General features: G+C 33.9%; 2 protein-coding genes and 1 pseudogene across 5 annotated transcripts; 2 read left to right on the forward strand and 1 right to left on the reverse strand.

Moving 5' to 3' along the window:
• Positions 1-953: 953 nt before the first annotated feature.
• LOC123230280 (3'-5' exoribonuclease 1-like) lies at positions 954-10,007 on the forward strand. The gene is made up of 5 exons (XM_044656426.1): positions 954-1,108; positions 1,194-1,276; positions 5,960-6,555; positions 8,763-8,938; positions 9,092-10,007. Exons 2-5 carry the CDS (start codon positions 1,243-1,245, stop codon positions 9,543-9,545), a joined length of 1,260 nt encoding a protein of 419 aa, XP_044512361.1. The 5' UTR covers positions 954-1,108; positions 1,194-1,242; the 3' UTR covers positions 9,546-10,007.
• LOC123230281 lies at positions 9,434-11,666 on the forward strand (annotated as a pseudogene).
• LOC123230279 (retinoblastoma-related protein-like) lies at positions 11,635-18,131 on the reverse strand. 4 transcript variants are annotated; one of them, XM_044656422.1, is made up of 19 exons: positions 17,932-18,131; positions 17,483-17,633; positions 17,216-17,320; positions 16,990-17,132; positions 16,796-16,892; positions 16,629-16,675; positions 16,326-16,524; positions 15,881-15,947; positions 15,520-15,699; positions 15,244-15,434; positions 14,249-15,122; positions 13,833-13,995; positions 13,649-13,721; positions 12,882-13,055; positions 12,668-12,787; positions 12,432-12,576; positions 12,219-12,331; positions 12,024-12,139; positions 11,635-11,929 (listed from the first exon to the last, which is right to left on the reverse strand). In XM_044656422.1, the coding sequence occupies exons 2-19, from the start codon at positions 17,603-17,605 to the stop codon at positions 11,833-11,835; spliced, it is 3,027 nt and encodes a 1,008-aa protein (XP_044512357.1). In that variant the 5' UTR covers positions 17,606-17,633; positions 17,932-18,131; the 3' UTR covers positions 11,635-11,832. The 4 variants fall into 4 exon arrangements, with proteins under 4 accessions (XP_044512357.1, XP_044512358.1, XP_044512360.1 ...); XM_044656423.1 differs by having other exon boundaries at positions 17,910-18,131; XM_044656425.1 differs by lacking the exons at positions 17,216-17,320; positions 17,483-17,633; positions 17,932-18,131 and having other exon boundaries at positions 16,629-16,694; positions 16,990-17,126.
• Positions 18,132-22,669: the final 4,538 nt, after the last annotated feature.

The raw sequence follows: 22,669 nt of genomic DNA on the forward strand, positions 1-22,669 counted from the left end.
ATATTTAAAATATTTAAGATTTTAAGCTTTTATCAACGGTGCTAAAAAAAATTAAAAAATTTCAAATTTCTTAATATTATTAGATTAGTAAAGTTGAATAATTTATAAATAATGATAAAGATTAGTAAAAGAATTTAAATCATAATATCTTGACCTCTATTTTAAATAGTATCTCAAATTTTGTATTTAAGATTAATTTTTTTATTATTATATTGAAATAGTTATATAAAATATGTCAGAAATAAAAAAAAAGAAAGAAAAAATTTGGGAATATTTTAAATCAAAGAAATTTTAAGTTATGAAGAATTTTAATTATACAAATGTTAAAATTGTATCTTGAAAATAATAGTGTTAAAATAAAATTTAATGAAAATTAAAAAAAATTAATATATATACGACCTTCCATATTGAAAAAAAGAGTAATTAATTGCATTAGCTATCCCATTATTTATTTTTAGAAATATTCTGCAGATTATGTTGGAATTTTGTAAAGAAAGAGCAACACTTTTAGATATGCTTGCACTAAAAAATTGTAAAAGTAAATCTAAATTAATATTTTATATATAAATTTATAAACAAAATATAAATTTTTTGGTTTTTCTTTTATTTTACCTCAAAAGTGTTTGTATAATTTTAAATGAAAAGTTATTTTTTGGGTTATTTAGATCATTAGAATTTCAAAAAATGTTTCTCTTTAATTTTATAAAAATTTACTTGATTTATTCTTATACATTAAAACATTTTTATAAATTATTGTTTTATATTTTCACAATAAAACATATTTTGAATTTTTCTCACTAATATTTACAAAATAAATATAATTAAATAAAATAAAATAAAAATAATTATTTGACAAGTTTCACGTCAAATTGTATGAATTAAATTGTATAATGTAATTTAATTTAAATAAAAACAATCGTTTTTTGGTAAGTATTAAAAAATAATAATAATATTGTGTAAAGGAAAGGGTTTCCTTCTTTGAAGCGAGTGGCCTGGCCTGGGAGATCTTTCTTGTATTTTAGCAAAAATATAAATAATTATTAAAAATAGTAATAAAAACACTCTCCTTATTTGCGTAGCCTACTCTTCTCTCTGGAAATCATACAAGGTTTCTCTCTCAAAACTCTCTCTAGGTTCTAATTTTCCTTTCTCTGTTTAAAGTACTGAATTATTTGTGTTCTTATTCCTCGCAGGTGGGTTTCAAAGAGGAAGATCTGATGTACCTGCTGGTGGATCTTAATTATGCACAAGATCATGATGGCCCTTGAAAATAAAGGTTTGTTTTTTTTTTTCTAAGTTTTTTATTCTTCTGTGCTTTTGTGATCTCTTGAGGTCTGGTTCAGTTCTATTAAGGGTGATGATTTTCCCCCTTTTTTTTGTGTTTTTTAGTGGGAAGACATAAGGGTTTTCGTTTTCTGTGGAGGTGTGATTGCAATGTTTTATTAGGTATTATTATTTTAGGTTTAATCATGTGTTACTGGAGAAAAAAGGGAACTTTTTATGTGTTTTGTTATTGTTTGTAGTTAATTAGGTTGAAATAGGGGTGAATTGATTAGTTTAAGGTTGGTAGAGTTTTTAACGAGATTCAAATGTGCGCTATATATATATATATATATTGTAGTGGGAGCATAGACTTTTTATAATTTAAGCCCTATAAGAGGCTTATTTTTTTATTATAAATATGTTGGGGAAAACATTTTGAAGTTTTGAAGCTACCTAAAATTTCTTCAGACACATTCAAGAAGTGGACCAAATCCATGAACTTCCTGCAGAAAATAGTTTTAAAAAAAAAAATTGAAGAAGAAGAAACTTAGCTATAATTCTATGAAGAAAATAGGATGTTAGAAACCTTTCGCACTCTGTTCCTTTGTTAACATTTCACTCTCCGTTCCTTTGTTATCTTTCTTCTTTTGAAATGCCATCTAATATGCTAGATGAATGCTTTATTTAAATTTCAATAAAATAGATAGCATGATTTCCTTTAAGTTGAGAGATGTCACATTTCTAAGAGATTTAGAAATAGATACAATACTTATCTGGTCTATTGGAACTTCAAACTTTTGCACAACAATGTCATCGAAGAAGTCAAATGTGCAATAGAATTTTCCACCGTTTTTCAACTCAATTCAAGGTATTTTAATGTTATTGGTATGGAATTTTGAAAGATTCATAATAAGAATTCCCTTATAATCTTTCTTACTTTGTTTTTCATGAATTATTATTGTGGCTTCTCTGGTGTAATTGATAACTTCTTAATAATTTCAAAGTGTGTGGTCAAACATAATTCATGGCATAGTTGTCAAAGGCATGCCTCAAACTTGCTTAAGCGATGCTTTACTCAAGGCGACCATTGGTTCAAAAGCGATAGCTTTTAGCGCTTTTTCGGTGCCTTGGGAGAAGCTTTAGGCATTGAAAAAGCTCGCTTTATTATCACTTAGGTTATCCACAACTAGATTATAGACAGTTTTTGGCAAAGTTTCAGGTTTTTAGGCAGGTTTTGGACAATTTTCAGTCTGATATGAGGGTTATTAACAATTTTTAAAGTCTCCAGTGAGGTTCAGGGTTGTCAAAGAGATCATTAACAAGTTTTAAGGTTGTTGAGAGGTCAACAATGAGTTCTAAAGTTGCCAAGAGGTTGTCGGCGAGTTCTAGAGTTGTTAAAGAGGTTGCGGGAGAGATTTAAGGTCGTCGGATAGATTCATTGATCCTTTATAGATGTTTGTCAGAGAAGTCTAGGTATGATAACTAATTATTGTCAAATCTTAAATTGTTGATGCAATTGTCGGTCAATTTTCTAATAATTTAAATTTAATGAAAATAAAATAAAAATTAATGGAATTTTTTAATCGCCTTTGGTAAAAAAGCGATGACTTCACTTCACCTTTTTCACTTAGGCAATAGAACCTCTCATTGCCTTTTGGCGCTTTTCGCCTTCAATGCCCATGAATTTCATGGGTATTGGCAATAGTTTTATCAGATACAGTTATAACTTGGTTGAACTTATACTAAACTGATAAAACGGATTATTTTCTTTGTAAAAGCTCAACCAAATATTTGTAATATGCATCCCTTCTTTTTTTGGTCTAACCATGTATTCCCAAAAGAATTTTCTATTCTCAACATGCAATGGGTAAGAGTGTCCTTAACTTCATCAAAACAGATTTTTTCCTATAGTTTAGCTAATGAATTTGCGGAATATTGCATCTGCATTAATTTATCTTTTAACCATGGGTTTTGAGTCCTAGCCATTTCCCAAATTGTCGTCAATTTCAATGATAGTGAGTTTTCTTGCTTAATGAAGTATATAATTTGCACCAATCTTAGTTTTTGTAGTTTCAACATGAAACAAGTTCTTCCCATTGATACTCACGTTCACAACAAACTGATGTTGCTTGAAGGAACAGGTTTTTTTTTTATGTCAAGAGTCTGTAAATAGGGTTTGGGATAAAAAGTGAACCAAAGGCAAAGTGAGAGTAGGTAGATGATACCTAAAATAGTGTTTAGAATAGAAAGAGATAGGAACTAAAGAGAGTGAAAGATAGGAAATAGAGAAATTTATAATTTAATTCTGACTAAAAACAAAAATGAATTCCAAACACAATTCATCATCTTTTCTGTAATTAGAGCTTTCTCACAAACTTTAAGTGTACTTCTTTGCTGATTGGAAAATATTTTCCAATATTTTTCAAAACCAAGGATATAATTTAGATGTTTTGAATATAATACAGTTCAAATCTTTTCGAAATCACAAAAACAAGTTTTTATTTTCGTTTTAGATTCACATAGTTCACAGGATACTCTATGCAAATTGTGTACAGGTAGGAATCAAGTAAACTCCAGAATAACCCCAACATTGTAGTGTTAAGGTTCTTACTCTTTGTAGGTGATTGTAGTACCTTTAGGTTCTTGGAAATGCATTAGTATTTATTTTGACTAATTAAACACTGTTTGCCCTTAGTTGGTGGTAGGACTAATATTTAGGTGAAATAAATGGGATTGGGTAGTTATGAAACATCTATGGGCAGTATATATAAATGGGAGCTAGAATTGTAAAACGGGGATGGAAAAAAATTGTTGTGGGTTTTGGGCAGCCTTTGGCTGATTGGGAGGCCTTGACTCCTCGAATTATTGGTTTATCCACATGTAAATCCTCTTTATCAATAAAATAGCTTCTGTTTTTGTCAATTTGATTGTGTTTTTTGTTGTTTGTGCTGATTTTGCTTCATGCCTCATTTTGCATGAACCTTGTTAGACCTAAATGTCAGGTGCAAATTTGAACTTGTGTTGAGTTTGGCCAGCTTTTATTGATTGATCTTGCTTCTGTCAGTAAATATTTCAGATTCATGTATATTTGTGAGATTTATAAATGGGGTACCTATGTAGTGAAAATTACATTGATCTTTTTAAATTTATATGTGAAATCTATGCAGTGAGTTATTTGATTATTTTTATCAGAACTTTATGATAACATTGTAGTTCATTTCAATTGGTAATCATATCAATTTAGCAGTAGTTTGTTTTAACAGTTTTAAGGGGTAAAAAAGATAGGGCTTATATTTATTTATCAATACCTGAAACTTCCTTTTGAACAATTTAGACTGTAAATTTTTCGTTTAGATCTACCTTTGGAAGGGCTTTTAAATGGGATAATTTTGGTCCTTGAAATACATGTTTGGCTGATTAATTATGGCCTTTATATGCCTAGGTTGACTTCTGCCTCAAATTTTTAGACTTAATTCTCACCTTCCACAGTATGCTGTGAAATGAGTGAAGTCCTACTGTGGGGCTATAATGTGTGCTGTGAACTTTTGCTTGTCACTGCCAGCTGCTTGTCTTTGGCTTTTTGATCTTTATTGATCATTTTAGGGCTTTATTAGTTATCTCTTTTTTTAGTTTGCATGAATAGTGGACTCTGGATGCTTATTTCTGCATACGGATACAACATTTTATTGTGCCAGTCAATTAATTTTTAGTTCAATGAAACTGAAGCTGCTGAGATTCCTTGTGCATTTGGTTGCCATTAGTTATTTTCCTTGGAGCATTAGTCCACTGATGCTTGTTTGTCATGAATACCCATTTAGTTTACTAGTTCGTTTTTCTTAAATTGTCAGAATTGATGTGTTATGGAGGTGTTTAACTCAGTTTCTGTTATATCTAAAGTACTTTCTCTTTCATTGAATGGTGGATTAGTTTCTAACTTCATTTTTTCCATCTCCTTCCCTCCCTTTATGCAAGGTCACCCCCAACATTCAGAATGGAATTTTCTTCACTTTGCTTTCACAGTATCAAATTCATGGTGGACAAAACTTCTTTAAATTTAAAAAAAAAATATGAACCCATATTCCAACAATTTAAAATACCTTATAATATTTATCAGCTGTTCTAGAACAAATAAAATTTCAAAGTTTTTGGTAAGTTCTTGAAGACCAAAGAGAGAAAAATGAAACGAAGGGGATGCAGATTGTGTTTACTGTATAATCATACGGATAAATTATTAGTCAAATTTAAGTCTTCATCTGTATTTTCTGTAAAATTATGCTTTGGGCATGTGGCAGTGGGGCAAAGGCCCTTTTGAGTGTCACCAAGTGTTGGCGATAGTTATTATGTTGTTGGTCAGCATTGCATTGCTCTTCCTAAATGCAAATGGAACATGGCATATAGTCACCAGATATACTTCAACATTTTTTTTCCTTTTTCTTGTTTGATAAGGAAAGATGTACATAACTGTGTACTTGCTCAGTTTCAATCATTTCCAAGGTTGTTGGGTTTTTAATGTTTTCTTTTAATTTATTGGAATTCAATGAATATTTTTATTAATAAAAATCCTTTCTTTTTTTGGATTTGTCTTATTGGTCTTTGATTGGTAGCTAGTTTGTACTTTGATTGTGCAAGAAGATTAATGATGGATTCTGATTATCAAAATTTTTAGTTCTATATTGTGATAATGTATTTGTTGCAGAAGCTATGCAAAGGATCGAGGCATCCTTAAAAGGCCTCCAGAGCAAGGGAAATTCTTGCAATCTGCAGTATAATAACGGGAATTCTGTTGAAGGATTCCCCAAGTTTAAAGATGACATCAGTGCTTATCAAGGTGGGGATGTGGGAGAATCTGTTAGCCAATTAAGTACTGAGTTTCTGGAATGTTCTAATGAATTTTATAACAACCCCACCTACCAACATGATTTTTGCTCATGGTCCACCTACTATCCAGACTCTCAAAAGGTGCATCGCTGCCAAATGAATCCTTTTGAGAGCCAATTTTACCCCCTTCCTTTGGAGAATCGATTTCATTATGCACTGCACAATACTTTCACTCCAGCTTACCCCTATGATTTCCGTGTTCAAGATTTTCAGTATTTTGTGGTCATAGACTTTGAGGCTACTTGTGACAAGGAGAAAAATCCCCATCCCCAGGAGATTATTGAGTTTCCGTCTGTCATTGTTAGTAGTGTAACTGGCCAGCTGGAAGCATGTTTCCAAACATATGTGCGACCAACTTGTAATCAGCTCTTGAGTGATTTCTGCAAGGATCTGACTGGTATCCAGCAAATTCAGGTTAGTCCAGATTTCCTCATTATTCTTATCTGCAGTAAGGAAACCTGATATGCTGGTTAGTTTGAGTGGTTATCAATGGGGTGAACTCCTTTTTTCTCTTGAAGAAAATATGCTGGGGTGACATAATTGAATGAAAGGTCTGCATGAAAAAGAATATAATTAGATGAACTGTCCTCTACATTGGTTCAAGCTACTCCTTTTGTTATTAGCTGAATGTGATATTAATGTTGATTGGATTTAAAAAATTAGCAATGTCTTCGGTAACTTTAGTCTTGGTTCCTTCAAAATGAAGAATTTTTTCTTAGGGCATCAATGTCCTTGATATGGATTAATATCAGCTCAATTCATTTCTTCTCAGAAGACACGTCTCAATTCAGAAACTTTAAATTTTGCTATCCTTCCCACCCCCTCCTGTCCTTATATTTGATGTCTTCATTGTGATGTTATTTTTCCTCAAGTATATAGTGGGATTGATTTTTGCCAATTTTTGTACAGTAAATATTAGGTATCTGTGGGAATAAAACTGCTCTTGTTATTTATCAAGGTTACTATGTATATCTTTCTTGTAAATGCCCTTCTAAGTGGATGAATTGATTCAAATATATATACAAATGAACTTTCCTTGATGGTATGAGGGCTAGATGGACGTATGCTTTTAAGATATTGTGAGAGAACCCAAACCCTTATTCCAATAAAAGAAAAAGTTAATCATGTGGGGAATTAAAAGGCTATTAGAAAATGGAAGAACCTGAACTTATTGATAAGCTGATAATGTTGAATGTAACGAAATGTTAAAGGAACTTATTACTATGTTTTATTTGAGGTAATTATGATAAGCACTAGGGTTGAGTCATCAGGTTATAGCAAATTATCAGGGGCATATTAGTTTGTGTTGGTCGGTTAACACAACATAAGAGAGGGTGAGCAAAATCTCAATTGGTTGCTAGTATGAGGCATGGGAAAGAAAATTCTTAGCAAAAGATTTGGCAGTCATAAAAAAGATCTCATCGTTTGCTGCTGTTGGGTTTAAATGCTTGTAGGCCTTCATGGTTTAAAAATTAGTTTTAGATCTCTATTGTTAGGTTAATTTCTTTAACTTCAATTGTATAGGGTTATTATTGTAGTTTTGTACAGGTAACACATATTCATTTATTTTAACAGTCAATCAATTTGTATCTATTTGTATTTTAGGTCCTTAAATCTTTGACTTTGAGCCTATCACTAAACTTATTTTAACAAACCTAACTTTACAACCACCTTGGAGTTTACTGACTCTAGTATCTATTTTACTCACACCTCAGCCTCACTTTTATACTTATGTTCTTCCTCATCTTGATAGAAGAGCATTGTATTGTTCAATGTCTCGGTGATTGTTGTTCTCATTCTTTGCTCGTAGAAGAGAGGGAGAAGAAAACTAAAGACACTAGTAGGATGCATGGGAAAAGGGGTAATATCGTCGAGGTCCCACTAGATGTGCAATGTTGTGACACAGTCAGTTTGGGTTATTAATACAAACAAATCCCAGGATGATTTTTTTTTTATTGATTATGCACAAAACCATTTGTAATCTTCTTTGGGGTTTAGTTTTTTTATACCCCTATAAAATTATTAGCACACTGTTATTGTAAACTATAATATAAGCCCTTGAGATTATAAAAACCTTCCTTCAAAAGTGTCAAAAACCTCCCTGATAGAGTGTACATAATACTTTCTTATCACTGTACGTGTATTTAATATTTAATTGATCTCAAAGGAGGGAAAATAAAACACCCACTTCTTTAAGTAATTGCTTTGTTTGCTCAAGATATCTCTCTCTAGTTGCAGCGGAATTATTATGACAAATAAAGAAATATAAATTTTTCAATTAATGCAAAAATGGAATTGCAATGTTCAGATCTTGGGTAGAGACAAATAGCACATTTTTTTAGGCTAGTTAACTCCTAATAATGCTGAAGGAATCATTCTATGCTCCCTAAAACAGATTATTAGGGTCATATCCTTGGATTGTAGTTGTCAAAATTTTGAGTGAGCAAATTAATAAAGCACACTAACTTAACATATTGTGTAAAGCAAGAAGTGCTAAATGAGCTGCTGTTTGTATGCTTATAATTTCTCTCCATTTGTGCTGCCTGTGGTTTGTCAATTCCTTTTTTTTAAATCATCCATGTATTATTGCTTGTGAATTTAAATGTATTATGTGCTTCCAGGTTGATAGAGGTGTTACTTTAAGTGAGGCTCTGCTTAGGCATGATAAATGGCTTGAAAATAAGGGTATAAAGCACACCAACTTCGCTGTGGTGACATGGTCAAACTGGGATTGCCGTGTAATGTTGGAGTCTGAGTGCCGATTCAAGAAGATCCGAAAGCCTCCTTATTTTAATAGGTAAATGATTTTATATTTACAAAAAACAACTTGCAATTTCTTTTTGATTCTATGAATAGTTTTCCTTTCCAATGATTTAGATAAAAAAATCTTTGATTACTTTTGTTGTGGAATATAATCATAATACAGTTTTGTTGTTTTATCCTTTCTTAGATGGATCAACTTAAAAGTTCCATTTTGTGAGGTTTTTGGTGGTGTGAGATGTAATTTAAAGGAGGCAGTCGAGATGGCGGGCCTGGCATGGCAAGGCCGTGCTCATTGTGGCCTGGACGATGCCAAAAACACTGCTCATTTACTTGCACTCCTCATGCGCAGGGGTTTCAAATTCTCCATCACAAACTCCTTGATGTGGCAGGCAACAGATGTTTCACTGGCATGTAATCAATTCCCAGAACGCATGCCTTTTTCCCCTCACCATCTACACAAACCAAAGGACCCACATGTTCCCCATTTCCAGTATCATCCTTATTGTTTCTGTGGGGTGAAGAGCAGCAAGGGGATTGTTCGGAAGCCTGGACCGAAACAAGGCAGTGTCTTCTTTGGTTGTGGGAACTGGACTGTTACAAGAGGTGCCCGCTGCCATTACTTCGAATGGGCTACCCCATGACTTGAACTACAGAAGGAATCAAGGAGTGAGTTCTCCATCCATCTTCTTGATGACATCTTAAACTTTTATGAGATGCCTTATGTAAAAAAAATTTAAAAAAAAGGAAGTGGTTTGCTGTCTCCTAAATGAAGCATATATTTATATGCCTTAGCCATATAGTGTTGAGGTTTAGGCTTCATAGGAAAAAAAACACATATTAATAGCTGATGAATTGCAGAAGGTGAAGGATTCAGGTAGTTTTCCTAAGGGAGGTTCAACCTGTAAAGCTGACTTCTTGTTGACAAAGGTAACTGAATTGGGAATGTAAGGAATTGGGTAGTTAGGATGATGATACTTTTTACATGCTCAGACATGCTAAATTTATCTTATTAAATAATCATGTGAGTGAAGGGACTTCTGCATTCCTATGCATTTCTAATGGAAATTTAATGGAGTGGCTTGCACATGCACCCAATTTGCTCATTTCTTTTTTTAATTATTTCGTTTATTTAGTTTGGAAAGGTTATTTATCATGCCGAATGCTAGTAATGTTGCACAGCCGTTTCTGTTCTTGGATCTTGTTGAATGCAATGGGTGAAATTGGGGTAATGTTTCTTCTATTTTCACTGTAAGTATGTTGCCCAGTGGTGGGAGTGTTATCCAGCAGGCAGTTTCAGTTGTTGGATCTTGATCAGGAAGAGAGTCAATAGATGAAATTGGGGGTTTAGGGTTTGTTGTGATAATAATAATTAATCTTGTGATTCATTACAGTTTTTTGAAGCATAACCTTTTTTCCGAGAAAAAAAAAAATTGTTACTAATTTTTTTACAATTATTTAACCAGTGAAAAAAACTGAATTTTGAAATATAAATTATATAATGATAAATTTTAATTTGCCTGGTCATGGAGGTCTTACCCATGATTTAGGGGGCTTCTTGTAATGCAAAGTTGTTGGCTGTGTCTAGAAATTTATTTATGCATAAAAATCTCCTATCATGCATGAATATATATAATAGAGTTTAGTGATTCATTTAATTATTGGAGTTTTAAGAAAAATTATATATTTTATGAAGAGAATACTATTTGCATTTACTTATGTATATATTTATGTATGTTATTATATAATTAGATATTATTTTATTTTTAATTTAAAATCAATTAATCATATGATATTTATAAAATATATATTTATTTATGTATTTAAAATAATTTTACATAATTTTATTGATTTTGTGAAATAATTCTCACTTAGTGAGAATTATATGTTAGGAGCTAAGTTAGCATGTTTACAATTTTTATATTCTTGGTATTAATAAAATGCTATTTTTTGCGTAATTAAAAAAAAACAAAAGAGGGAACCTGGCAGATTGTTTCATGCATTTGTGACATTTCGAATTGCCATAGGGTTTCGCTTCCATCAAATATATAAATAATCTTCTCGCACACGCGAGTTATTTCCCTCGAAACTAAAGGCTGAGCTCTCTGCATTTGAAAAATCAAATCAGGCAGCAGCCGCAGCCATGGGAGTCTTCACTTACGTCTTCAGAAATAGCGGCGGCGAGTGGTCCGGGAAGCAGTTTTCCGGCGACCTAGGAGCCTCTGCTGGGTCCACATGAGTTGCAGAGAAAGTTGGTCCAAACTTGTCTCGCTGTCGATTCATCCGGTGGAGTTCAGTCCTCTTTCTCTTTCATCACTCCCACTTCTGCCGTTTTCCAGGTCTTCTAACTTGATGAATGATTGAATAGGACAAAGCAAAGTCTTTATTTTTGTGAATATAACTTATAAATCTGTCTTTATTTATCTTGGGTGCAGGTGATTGTTGGCGCTGTTGGTGGTGGAGCTTTCATTGGAGATGGTGGATCTGCTGGCACAGCCCCTGCAGCCGGTGGTGCTGCTGCTGCTGAGGCTCCTGCGGCTGAGGAGAAGGAAGAGAAGGAGGAGAGCGATGAGGACATGGGATTCTCCCTTTTTTATTGGAATTGTGTGGCTATTTAATCATCTTTTATTTTTTTCTTGATTCACTTGATCATTGTGTTGCTTTGAGTTAGGTAGTTAAATAATCTAGAGATCGCTGTGACGTTTGTGTGGTGGCTATGGTTGAGCATCCATATTATGAATTATCATATGATTAGTTGCTTGTCCTCTTACTCTGTTTAACATCTCATTGTGGGCAAAATAGGGATGATGGCGGCTTTTCTACAATAACTCACCGCTCATGACATCAGACAATCTTTCGAGTATGAATTAACTAGAACGAATCAAGAGACTGGAATATACAAACATGTCATGTCAGTATGTCAACACTAATTCACGAATCAGGGCTGAGGCTGTTAGCCACCATAGAATCGCTAACCAACCCAACATCCTCGTCGAAGTTAAGTGTGCCTCTCATCTTTCGCTTGCTCCTGTGTCCAACAAAGCCATCATTAATGGAGAATGAATGATCGAGATAACACCTATAATTTCAAAACTATATCAAGAAGAAAAGAATTAAATTACCCATTCAAGCGGTTATTGATGTCACTTAAATCTTTTGAAGGGCTCTGGTAAGCACGAGTACTTTCTCCAACACAAGCATAATAGCTTTTCGAGCTATGTGAGATAAGAGCATCCTTCTGTATACATGAAACTCAAACCATTATTACATTTGCCATTAATTGTAAGAAAACAATTGAAATGAACAAAACAAACTACCTTTGATGTTCTTAACGGAGAAACATATACATTGTGTACTGCAGATACTTTCTCAGGCGACATATCAGGAAGGGTTGGAAAAGGAGATATTTTAGGTGATCCAGGGCATGGACCTAATTGGATACGGAAAAAAAAAAAAAAATTCAGATTACAATGCCACAAGGAGAAATAAATTCCTTAAGAACGTAAAATGAGTTCAAAATAATATTATACCGTCATTATTATGGTTCACTTCAGAAGCCTGGTTAGTTCTTGTCTTTGCACCGGCAGGTCCAAGTTCCACCAGCAGAGGCTTTACGGCAGGAACAAATATTTTGTTGTAAAATGTTATAACATCAACATGATCTGGCTCAGTTCTCTGTTTTTAGACCACTCCAAAGGTTAGATTCCTTGTTTTTTTTCAAAAAAATAAAAAACACTACCAGGAGAGAAAAGATTTACTAACACACCCCACTTTGGCGTGCATATGAACAATCAATAAACACACTGCGAAAAACTTGTGGTTTACTTTGTGGTTGTTTCCTATAGTTGTAAATGATTTCCTTGAAGGTCAGGGGCAGTTGAGAAATCTGCACATCAGTGAATGATTAGGATCAAATTAAGTTAAAACAATTTTCAAAATAGAAATTAAAAACATGCCATATAGTTCCATGAATCATTAACCTTAGCAACTCCATAGAAACAGCAGAGGATAATCTGGTCAATATGGCGATTAAAGAAGAGAGATGTCTGTTGATTAAGAATTTGCTGGAAAAGACAGTATATGCTCTCCCTTATCTGAGACAATTGTAGCCTCTCCACCATACCATTGATTCTAACAGCAGCCAGCTTATTAATCTACATAGCACACAAAGTATACAAGATATAAGTGCTGAAAAGAGCTAAGTTGAACAAGGGAGCACATTCTCTCACAGAAACAAAACACATGATTGAATCACAAGTAAATTCCAATGTGCAACCATGCCCCAAACTGTACATTGATTTTTCTAATTACTTCTTAAAGAAGGATTTGAGACTGAACTACCTTATGAACATTAAGCAAAACGTGGGAAAAAAGAAAGTAGTATTTCTTTCGTTTTTCTGCTAATTCAAGCTATGCTGTAAGTTCGACATGATTTTAGCTCACAATATAAAAGGGATGAGATTTGTAGTGCAGGGAAATTATTTTCAACAGGACCCAACATCCTCAATTATTGATGAAACGGCTGGGAGTATCTAGAAATGTCACATGTAAGGAAAATCTATATTAAGACTTAAAATTGTCTCAAAGCCCTTCCAGGGCAACCAATCCCAAGCCTCACCCACCACCACCTATATAAACGGCAGCAAAACAAATCATATAAAAGATGAATAAATGAATTTAGCAAAAAAAATATCTCTGGACAATTCAAACAGACTCCTGAACATACGCTATGAATTGAACATTATACCTTAGTGAAAAAGATATTAATCCCAGTTTCGGCACAAGTTTCTCCTTTACCTCCTGGGTTTGGCCGACTTGGGCTGAATACAAATAACCAAATGCAAACTCCTAATTATAGAAAGAAGCAGTAATATGGAACAAGTAAATAAGATTTGTGACTTCCTAAAGCCTGAAACTACATCAGATATTACCTGGCAAAGGCAGATTGTAAAGGAGGTGGCAGAAACTTAGATTTAAGGTTATTGAGCACCAGCAAGCGATCCTTCACTGGTGATGTAAAGGTATTCCGTTCCACTAACACACTCCGGTAGTCTGTACATGGTCTCTTTGGGGACCTAATATCACCATCTTGACCTAAAAAAAATTAGATGACAAGAATGATATGTTTGTTAGATTGGTACAACAATAACTATAAAATTTATTTATAAAAAAGTACAAGATAGAGGAAATGAAAAGCAGGCATCAAAGAAACTGATCTACAAGTACTAGTCATAAGCTTTTCCACATCTTTTGAGTGATCTGTTGCTTATAATAGCTTATGTAAATCCAAGAAATATTACAAAGTTCAGTTTATGGATAAAACAAATTCGAAAAACAGAAAAAATACCTGGTGACAACTCATGTTTCTGCAAAGAAGGCACAGGAGGCAATCCTCCAGAAGAAAAATTAATGTGCATGGCAATTGCATCTAGAGACGGCATTGGATCTGCCAGCAATCCAAGACGATTTATCTCTGCAGACAGAGCCGGTCTAGCAACCGTCAGAGAATTATACATTGATGAGCCCTTTTCCCAAACCATACTCTCCAAAAGTCGCTCCTCCATGGAATTCAAATGCCGCCTCAATTCTCTCGGGAGAGACTCCTCATGTCTAATAAAACTTTCTATCACCTTGCTAAGGTCAAATGCAGTGATGCCAGTTCTCTCTAGAACTGCAGGAAACAACATTGTGACAGTCTTATGTGTGGCCAGAACCAGTTCAGCAGAACAGGCAAGCATACATCTATGGAACCTCTCATTAGTCAATAGAGAGGTCAAATTTGTGGCATGCAAAACTTGGGCTTCAGCTGTACACAATGCTTCTAAAACCCTATAATATAACTTGAGGGCTTCCAGTCTTCGTTGCTCTGCCCATATATTGTCCATCAATTTTGTACTTTGTAGGTTCCCAGTTCCACAGCGCTCTCCTAAACTACTGCTTGGAAATACAGCTTCCAAAATTATCTGTGCCCTGCGTGTCACATCACTGGTTACATCCTTATCACATGATCTCAAGAATCGCTCCAACTCTGCCGATGGTCTTGATGGAAGTGAACAAATAATAGTTCTAAGCCACTTGGCAGTAGTCATTGCTGTGCTCACAGGTGTGGCTGCCATCTTTGAACCACCAGATATACCATTTGCATGCAATGCTGAAGAGTGATGAGGAGACAGTGGACTTGTAACCGACTTCACTGGAGACGCCATTGAATCAAATTTTCTCTACACGATACAGAATCAAGGACACTACAAGATCAAATACTTCCCACAGAGAACTGTGAACTATAAAGAGTAAAATTAAAATGAAGCTCATAGGTTTAAAAGTCATTCAATTTGAACATACCTTGGTACCAGTTATATTTATGGCACCTCCAGACAAGCTTCCTGAACCAAGTATACTGTCCTCATTAATAAACATTCTCTCATCCAGCTCACCCTTATTACGTGTAGCATCATTATAATCTTGCTCTAAAATTTTCAGACTGGTTGATAGAGATGATTCGTCCATCAGATTCTCAAAATATATCAAACCATCTGCATGAGTTTCAACTTTTCACATCATCAGTATGTGAACACAAATTAGCAGGATCAAAATAGATAGGGAACTTATAAAACCAACCAGGTTCAATATTCTCCAAGTTTTCACTTTTACATTCACATGCCAAATGAGGCTCTTTCTTCAATATATCTGATATTAAACTATTGGTCTTTTCCATTGTTTTTTTCAAATCATCTTCTGAGGTGTCATAAATGTTGCAAAGTGATGCAATCAAGTCAATGCCTTTGTTGCCTTTCTTAACTGTAGCAAATATGAGATAAATTAGAATCAATAACAAAAGCCAAGGCTCTTCTTACCTAGCAATTCTTTTAAAAAAACAAGATGGAGATCAAACACTAAAAAAAACATTTAAATCATGCAACATCTTCCTCCCTGAAGAAAGAAAGAAACTCTCCTAACTGGCGAAACAGCAAGAAATTACCAAAGTGTGAGGAATCATGGATATCAAAATTTCGGAAGCGAACAGGAACATGTAGGATCAAAACAGCCTGTCATAGATTTTATTATATAGTTAGAAGATGTTACATATTAGACTGATAGGCAATCATTTACAAAGACTTGATGGAAAAAATATATAGACTAGAACATGATGAATTTGTTGAATGCACATCATATAATGAAAAATATCTAAAAAGTTTTAGGCTTCTTATATATATATATCATGTGCATTAATTTTAAAAATCTTGCAGTGGACATCTGGTCCACCTTTATATCTTTATTCTCTTTTCTTAATATAGATGTGTTTCATATCAAAAAAAGAAATTTGGTAAAGCAAAATGGAGTGAAAGAGAGTGAAAATGCCATGCTTGGGACTATAATCCTACTATCCTTAGCTAATGAACTTTAGATAGAGGAATGCAACTGACCATTATGGAGATCAATCCATTTGTGCAAGTCACAAGATCTTTGAACCGGCTGAATGCATGTACACGGAGTGCCAGAAACAGTAACCATCCAAAACGATGGTAGTCTGAAACATGGCCACCGGCACTGGCAACAGCTGAAAGCTTATCACCGTTTGCATCACTTGGCAAGAAGAATTCTCTGTATGTACGTTTGTAGTACCTAGTAACATAGAATCAAGATATAATGCCTGAACTTCAAGCAGTACTATATAAGTATTGCTACATTAACAGAAATCATTAAGATATTAAGGAAAGGACACCCACTTGCTTAAAAGACTTAGATGCACAAAATTGGCTTGCAACTCTTTCGTCTGGTAAGAGAAAAATGGACTACAACTATGGGTAAACACTCAAACAAATTATTAAACAACAATTGTGAAACATAAAACCCTTCCAAGGATATACAGTACACGTCAATGTTGGGCCAATACCTCAAGTCTATTCTCCCAGTCTGCCCCATACATATTACTTAACATCGGACCAGCCTTAACAACAAACTGAGGCAACTCTTTAAAAAAATCCACAAAGCTGTCAACCCCCAAAAAGAAAAAAAATTAGAGCAGCAACTTCTACATACAACAGAGAAAAGAACCAAATCAAAACTCATGGATTAAGAGTGACATACTTCAACTTTGCAACTCTCAATATCTGGCATAGATTAAACTCATTTTCATTGAATCCCTGCGGTGGACTGTCTCCATTCTTTTCACTCAACCTTTTAACTGAATATAATACAAAAGCAAACCAAAACCGCTCTGCTTCTTCTGGCTATTATAAGTGAAGCACAATTTGGTTAGGCAATAGGAAAAAAAGAATTTCAATTTTACCTTACTCTTGACATAAGAAAGTACCGTTCCATTGCCAATGCCAGATATGTTTGCTGACAAAAGGTGTCTCGTATCTTTGAATAGCTTCACAGTTTGAATGTAAGTGCTCTCATCCAATGATATAATATTCTGCAGTCATATCCCATTTTTAGGTCAAGGAACCATAGTAGCAAATAAAAAGAAAATTAAATAACATAAAGAAAATCCAAGAACGCAAACAGTAATATGCTATTTAAAGTAAGAGAGGAAAATAAAAACTAAAAAATCATAGAAAAATAATAAATAAAAGACCTTGCATAGATCAATTAATCGAGCTTCTGTGGCATCATAATCCCCTGTATTAGTTTCAGAATTGTTTAATGATGGAGCCGAGGGCTTTTCCTCTTCCATATTCTTTGGAGAAGCTTGACTCATCTAAAGCCCTAACAGATCTGAGTTCAACCTGTTCGTTTCAAACAGAATATAAACATTCATTTCCAAATTAAACACATTTCAAATAAATAGAACCAGCTTTAGAAGCTTCTACACTCTACCAAATTAACAATCTTTAAGCTAAAACTCCATATCACATCGAAAATATTTCAAGATAATTAAACTTGAAGAAAACAATTGTACTGACTTACAAAGACCTAAAACTTTCAAGTTTTCATCTTGAAGATAACAACAATACATTTCAGAGTAAAATGTTAACAATTCATACGGTCACAGCAGAAATTACATTTTAAAAATAAGAAGCCAACCCTTAAATTACAGATCTTGGATATTCTTTCGATCTGGAGTTCAACAAACATAAACCCTAATTGCAATTAAGCAAAAACAGCGGCATTTCGTCGGCTCCGTTGGGGATTCTGTAAACCAACCCTAGTCCCTCTATTTTGTTTTTCTCTCTCAAACTATCAAGTACGGTTCTCTTTTAGTCTTTTTGGGAAATCTTGTCAGTGGGACTAAGCGCGGGAAAAAACATGGCCATGGTACGAAACGATGGTCATACATACATGGCAAGCCAATGGAACTTTGACACGTCATCTGCATAGGTTATTTTACCGCCAAAAAATTCTCCGTTACGAGATTCCCCTGTCGCCGTCACGGCAGGTAATTGGGAGGGTTAACCTCATGTAGACATGGGGCCTACTTTGTTTGTGTCGCTTGTTGATTGACATCTTCCGCTGTTTTTGGCCAAAGGACTATTTCAAGCCTGAGTTTATGTATTATATTAAAATCACACTAATAAAGACTTAAAAACTCAAAATTTCATCTCTTTATTAAAAATTATAGTTATGGTTAGAAGTAAAATAGTTTTTTAATAAAAAATTTTAAAAATTTAAAGTTTTATTATATTTTCCCTCCCCCTCGGCTTGAAAACTCATAATTTAGCTCTCACCTGAAATTTAAAAAATCAAAATTTCTCCTTTAAGGTTTGCAAATCATGGTCGGAGTCACCGAAGATGGTATTCTCCGGTGACGTTGGCTCTCCCTCTTAGCTCAACTCTCCTTGTGGATCACTTCACAATCACCAACGTAGGGTATTTCCTTCGACAAAGATGAAATTGTCTTCGTTAGAGACAAAGACAATTTCGTCTTCATTGGAGGAAATAGCCTATGTCGATGACTGGAAAGTGATCAATAGAAAAAGTTGAGTTGGGAGGGAGAGCCAACGCCACCAGAGACGACCATCGCCACCAGAGACGACCATCTTCGACTACTCCGACCATTATTTGTAAACCTTAAGGGAGAAATTTTGATTTTTCTAACTTCAGGTATGAGAAAATTATAATATTTTCAAGCTAAGGAGGGCCAAAAAATAAAGGCCAATGGACTATTTCATCCCCGAGTTTAAGTGTTATCTCAAAGTTATACCAATAAGGTTTGAAAAACTTAAAATCTCACTCATTCATTAAAAATCACAGTTATAATTAAATGTAAAATAGTTATTGTAATACTCTCAGGTACGGTCTAAAGGCATATATGTCTTTTGACCTTGTTTCAAGATATTTCCAGTTTTAAATATATATATTCACATATACGTGTGTGTTTATATATATATATAATCCATATTATAAGGTATAGATATATATAAAAAGAGAAAAGACAAAAAGAAAACTTCAAGCTTTTTTCCATCATCTTCTCTCATCCATTCCAACAGCTAGCCTTCTTCATGCTATTTTCTTTCGTTTTATGAAGATAAAAGAAGGAATTGAAGGGGTTTTAGAAGACAAAATAAGAAAAGAAAATAAAAAAGCACTTTGGAAGCCTTGATAACCAAAAGATCTCCTTCCTTTCTCTTTACCTATGTTTAGATATATTGGATGCATGTTATATGAATATGTTAGTGTGTTTTGGTGTTGATTTAAGGTGGTTTTGGTGATAAAAGAAGCAAGACAAAAAGGAGGAAGCAAACTTGCAAAGACTGACTTGAAACAAGGTAAGGCTGGACTCGAGTCGAGCTCGGCTTGGCTCGGTTCGAGCCCAAAACGAGCCGAGCTCTACTTGGCTCGATCAAGCTTGAGCCGAGCTCGAGCTGGCTCGGGTTGGCTCGATAGATTTTTTTAAATTTTTTTATACAAAACGACATCATTTTGATCTATATATATATACAAAACGATATCGTTTTGATATGAAAAACGAGTCGAATCGAGCCGTAAACGAGCCGAGCTGAAAAGGAGCCAAACTTGAGCTGAGCCGAGTCTGGCTCGAGTCGAGCTCAAGCCAAACTCGAGCCGGCTATAAATAAATTGAGTCGAGCCCGAGCTGGCTGCGAGCCGAGCTCGGCTCGGCTCGAATCCAGCCCTAAAACAAAGTAAAGGGTATTATCCTTGGTATATTTCATATTTTATGCTTTTGGTTCATTGACTTTATGTTATAAATGATGATTTTGAAGTTGAGAAATGTTGTTTTGTCATTTGGGGTATCTATATGTATTAGTTTGTTTATGGCAAAGAGTTGGATGATATTTATCATTTTACCACTAATTTCGTCCCACTTTTTGACTGTCTTATCTGATGAATCGTGAATGCTATTATAACTTGTTGGAAATCTCTTTGAATCCTCTTTTCAATGATATATAGCTTATATGAATTAGAGACCATTTGGACTGTTAAATTGCATGAACAAAAAGACTACCTTACCAATTAAACAGTGAATATAATTTTTTGCCATTAATTTCATCTCATGTTTTGACTGCTTTATTTAATGAATCATGAGTGCTATTATAGTATGTTAGAAAACTCTTTGAATCCTCTTTTCATTGATATATAGATTGTATGAATTAAAGACCGTTTAGACTGTTAAATTGTATAAACAAAAAAACTGTCTTACTAAATAAATAGTGAATACAGTTTTTTGTCATTGATTTCATCCCACGTTTTGACCATCTTATCTAATGAATCATGAGTGCTATTTAGCTTGTTGAAAATCTCTTTGAATTATCTTTTCATTGATATATAGCTTGTACGAATTAGAGACCGTTTGACTGTTAAATTGTATAAACAAAAAGACTGTCTGTAATATCTCTGGTCCAATAACTCGGCCCACTGTCAAGATATTGTCCACTTTGGACACACAGTCCATCATGGTTTTGCTATTGGGTTTTGCAACCAAAAACGCGTCTTAACAGTTAAAGAGCTCACAGGCTATTTAACCAATCAAATTTTCCCACCACTAACCAATGTGGGATCCATAGACAGACCCAACATCTCTCCCGTGCTTTGTCGATGTGGGATTCGCATAAGGGTATCACACTGTCTTACTAAATAAACAGTGAATATAATTTTTTTCCATTGATTTCATCCTATGTTTTGACTATCTTATCTAATGAATCATGAGTGATATTTAGCTTGTTAGAAAGCTTTTTGAATCCTCTTTTCAATGATATATAGCATGTGTGAATTAGAGACCATTTGGACTGTTAAATTGCATGAACAAAAAAATTGTCTTACCAAATAAATAGTTAATACAGTTTTTTACCATTGATTTCATCTCACATTTTGACTACCTTATATAATGAATCATGAGTGTTATTACAGCTTGTTAGAAAGCTATTTGAATTTTCTTTTCTATGATATATAACTTGTATGAATTAGATACCTTTTGGACTATTAAATTGTATGAACAAAAAGACTGCCCTACTAAATAAATAGTGAATATAATTTTTTGTCATTGATTTTATTCTACGTTTTGACTATCTTATCTGATGAATCATGAGTGTTATTATAGCTTGTTGGAAAGTTTTTTGAATCCTTTTTTAATGGTATATAGTTTGTATGAATTAGAAACTATTTGGACTGTTAGATTGTATGAAGAAAAAGACTACTTTATCAAGTGAACAATTCTATGAATAGTGATTTACAGTTTTAGAAAGAAAGAAAGAAAGAAAAGGAGGAGAAAAAGAAAAAGGGAGAAAAGAGAGAAAGGAAAGAAAAAGAAAAGAAAAAGAAAAGAAAGAAAAAGAATTTGGGGTTCAAGATTCAGGGGTTGTCCTAAGAGTATGATCTGGTGGATTATGGATAGTTTTAGATAAAAACAAGATTAGTAAGATATAACGCATGCATGCATGTTATGAATTATGAGGGGGCACTTTACACTACACCTCTCGTAGTAGGGCACGTTTGCAATAGGACATGTCTGTAGTAGGACATAGACTCACAGTAAGATTCATTCGTAATAGAGCATAATTCAGATTCAGAAATAGTGTAGTGAGAGAAAAAAAGAGATTTTGAGCTTAAAAAGTGTCAAATCTCTGTAGTCAGCTTCCAAAAAGTATCAAATAGACATTATATAGGACAAAGTATGACCCAAATAGTAAAGAATGAACTAGATTATCCTCTCGATTCTTTATGGAGGTTATAATGTGAGATTCAATCTCGAAAGTGAGTTAGAACAGGAAAGGAGATAGTTTGTTTAATTCTTTCCCCTTACTGAATGTTCTTATCTCTCACTTCTTTTTCTTTCGTGATTGCAAGTACAGGTGATTGTAGCAGCTGCGAGACAGGGTTAGGTTAGAGAAGATAGATCTAGCTGGAGCATGTTATCTCTGGTTTATGTTACATGCATACAGTTGCATGTCTTGTTGACTTTTGACCTTTTTGAGATGGTTGTACAATTATATATGATTACTTTATGTTTTCAGATACTTTCAGATGAGTTTTCATATGGGATATATATATCTTTTATTCGCTTCCAAATTTTCAGTTTTCTTAGAATAATTTCTGAACACTTTTAGTAATTAATTTAGTTTAAAGTAGTTTAAAAAAAAATAGGCGCTCTAGATATTAATTCGTAATATTTCTCCTTCAGAGAGTAGTAATTATGGGGAAGGATGTTACAGTTATTTAATAAAAAATTTTAAAAATCTAAAGTTTTGTTACATTCCCCCCCCTCAGCTTGAAAACTCATAATTCAGCTCCTATTTGAAGTTTGAAAAATCAAAATTTCCCCCTTAGGGTTTGTAAACCATGGTCGGAATTGTCGGAGATGGCCGTC

The sequence above is a fragment of the Mangifera indica genome, chromosome 12 (genome assembly GCF_011075055.1).
Source record: "Mangifera indica cultivar Alphonso chromosome 12, CATAS_Mindica_2.1, whole genome shotgun sequence".
Lineage (NCBI taxonomy): Eukaryota > Viridiplantae > Streptophyta > Magnoliopsida > Sapindales > Anacardiaceae > Mangifera > Mangifera indica.

Bases quoted from the DNA above. Each gene is read 5' to 3' on its own strand.
- LOC123230280 (XM_044656426.1), top strand. From the start codon at position 1,243: ATGCACAAGATCATGATGGCCCTTGAAAATAAAG. The intron at 1,277-5,959 runs GTTTGTTTTTTT...TATTTGTTGCAG, and splicing joins GATGGCCCTTGAAAATAAAG to AAGCTATGCAAAGGATCGAG. The intron at 6,556-8,762 runs GTTAGTCCAGAT...ATGTGCTTCCAG, and splicing joins CTGGTATCCAGCAAATTCAG to GTTGATAGAGGTGTTACTTT.
- LOC123230279 (XM_044656422.1), bottom strand. From the start codon at position 17,605: ATGAGTCAAGCTTCTCCAAAGAATATGGAAGAGGAAAAGCCCTCGGCT. The intron at 15,123-15,243 runs GTATGTTCAAAT...TGTATCGTGTAG, and splicing joins TAAATATAACTGGTACCAAG to AGAAAATTTGATTCAATGGC. The intron at 13,996-14,248 runs GTATTTTTTCTG...AATTTTTTTTAG, and splicing joins GAAACATGAGTTGTCACCAG to GTCAAGATGGTGATATTAGG.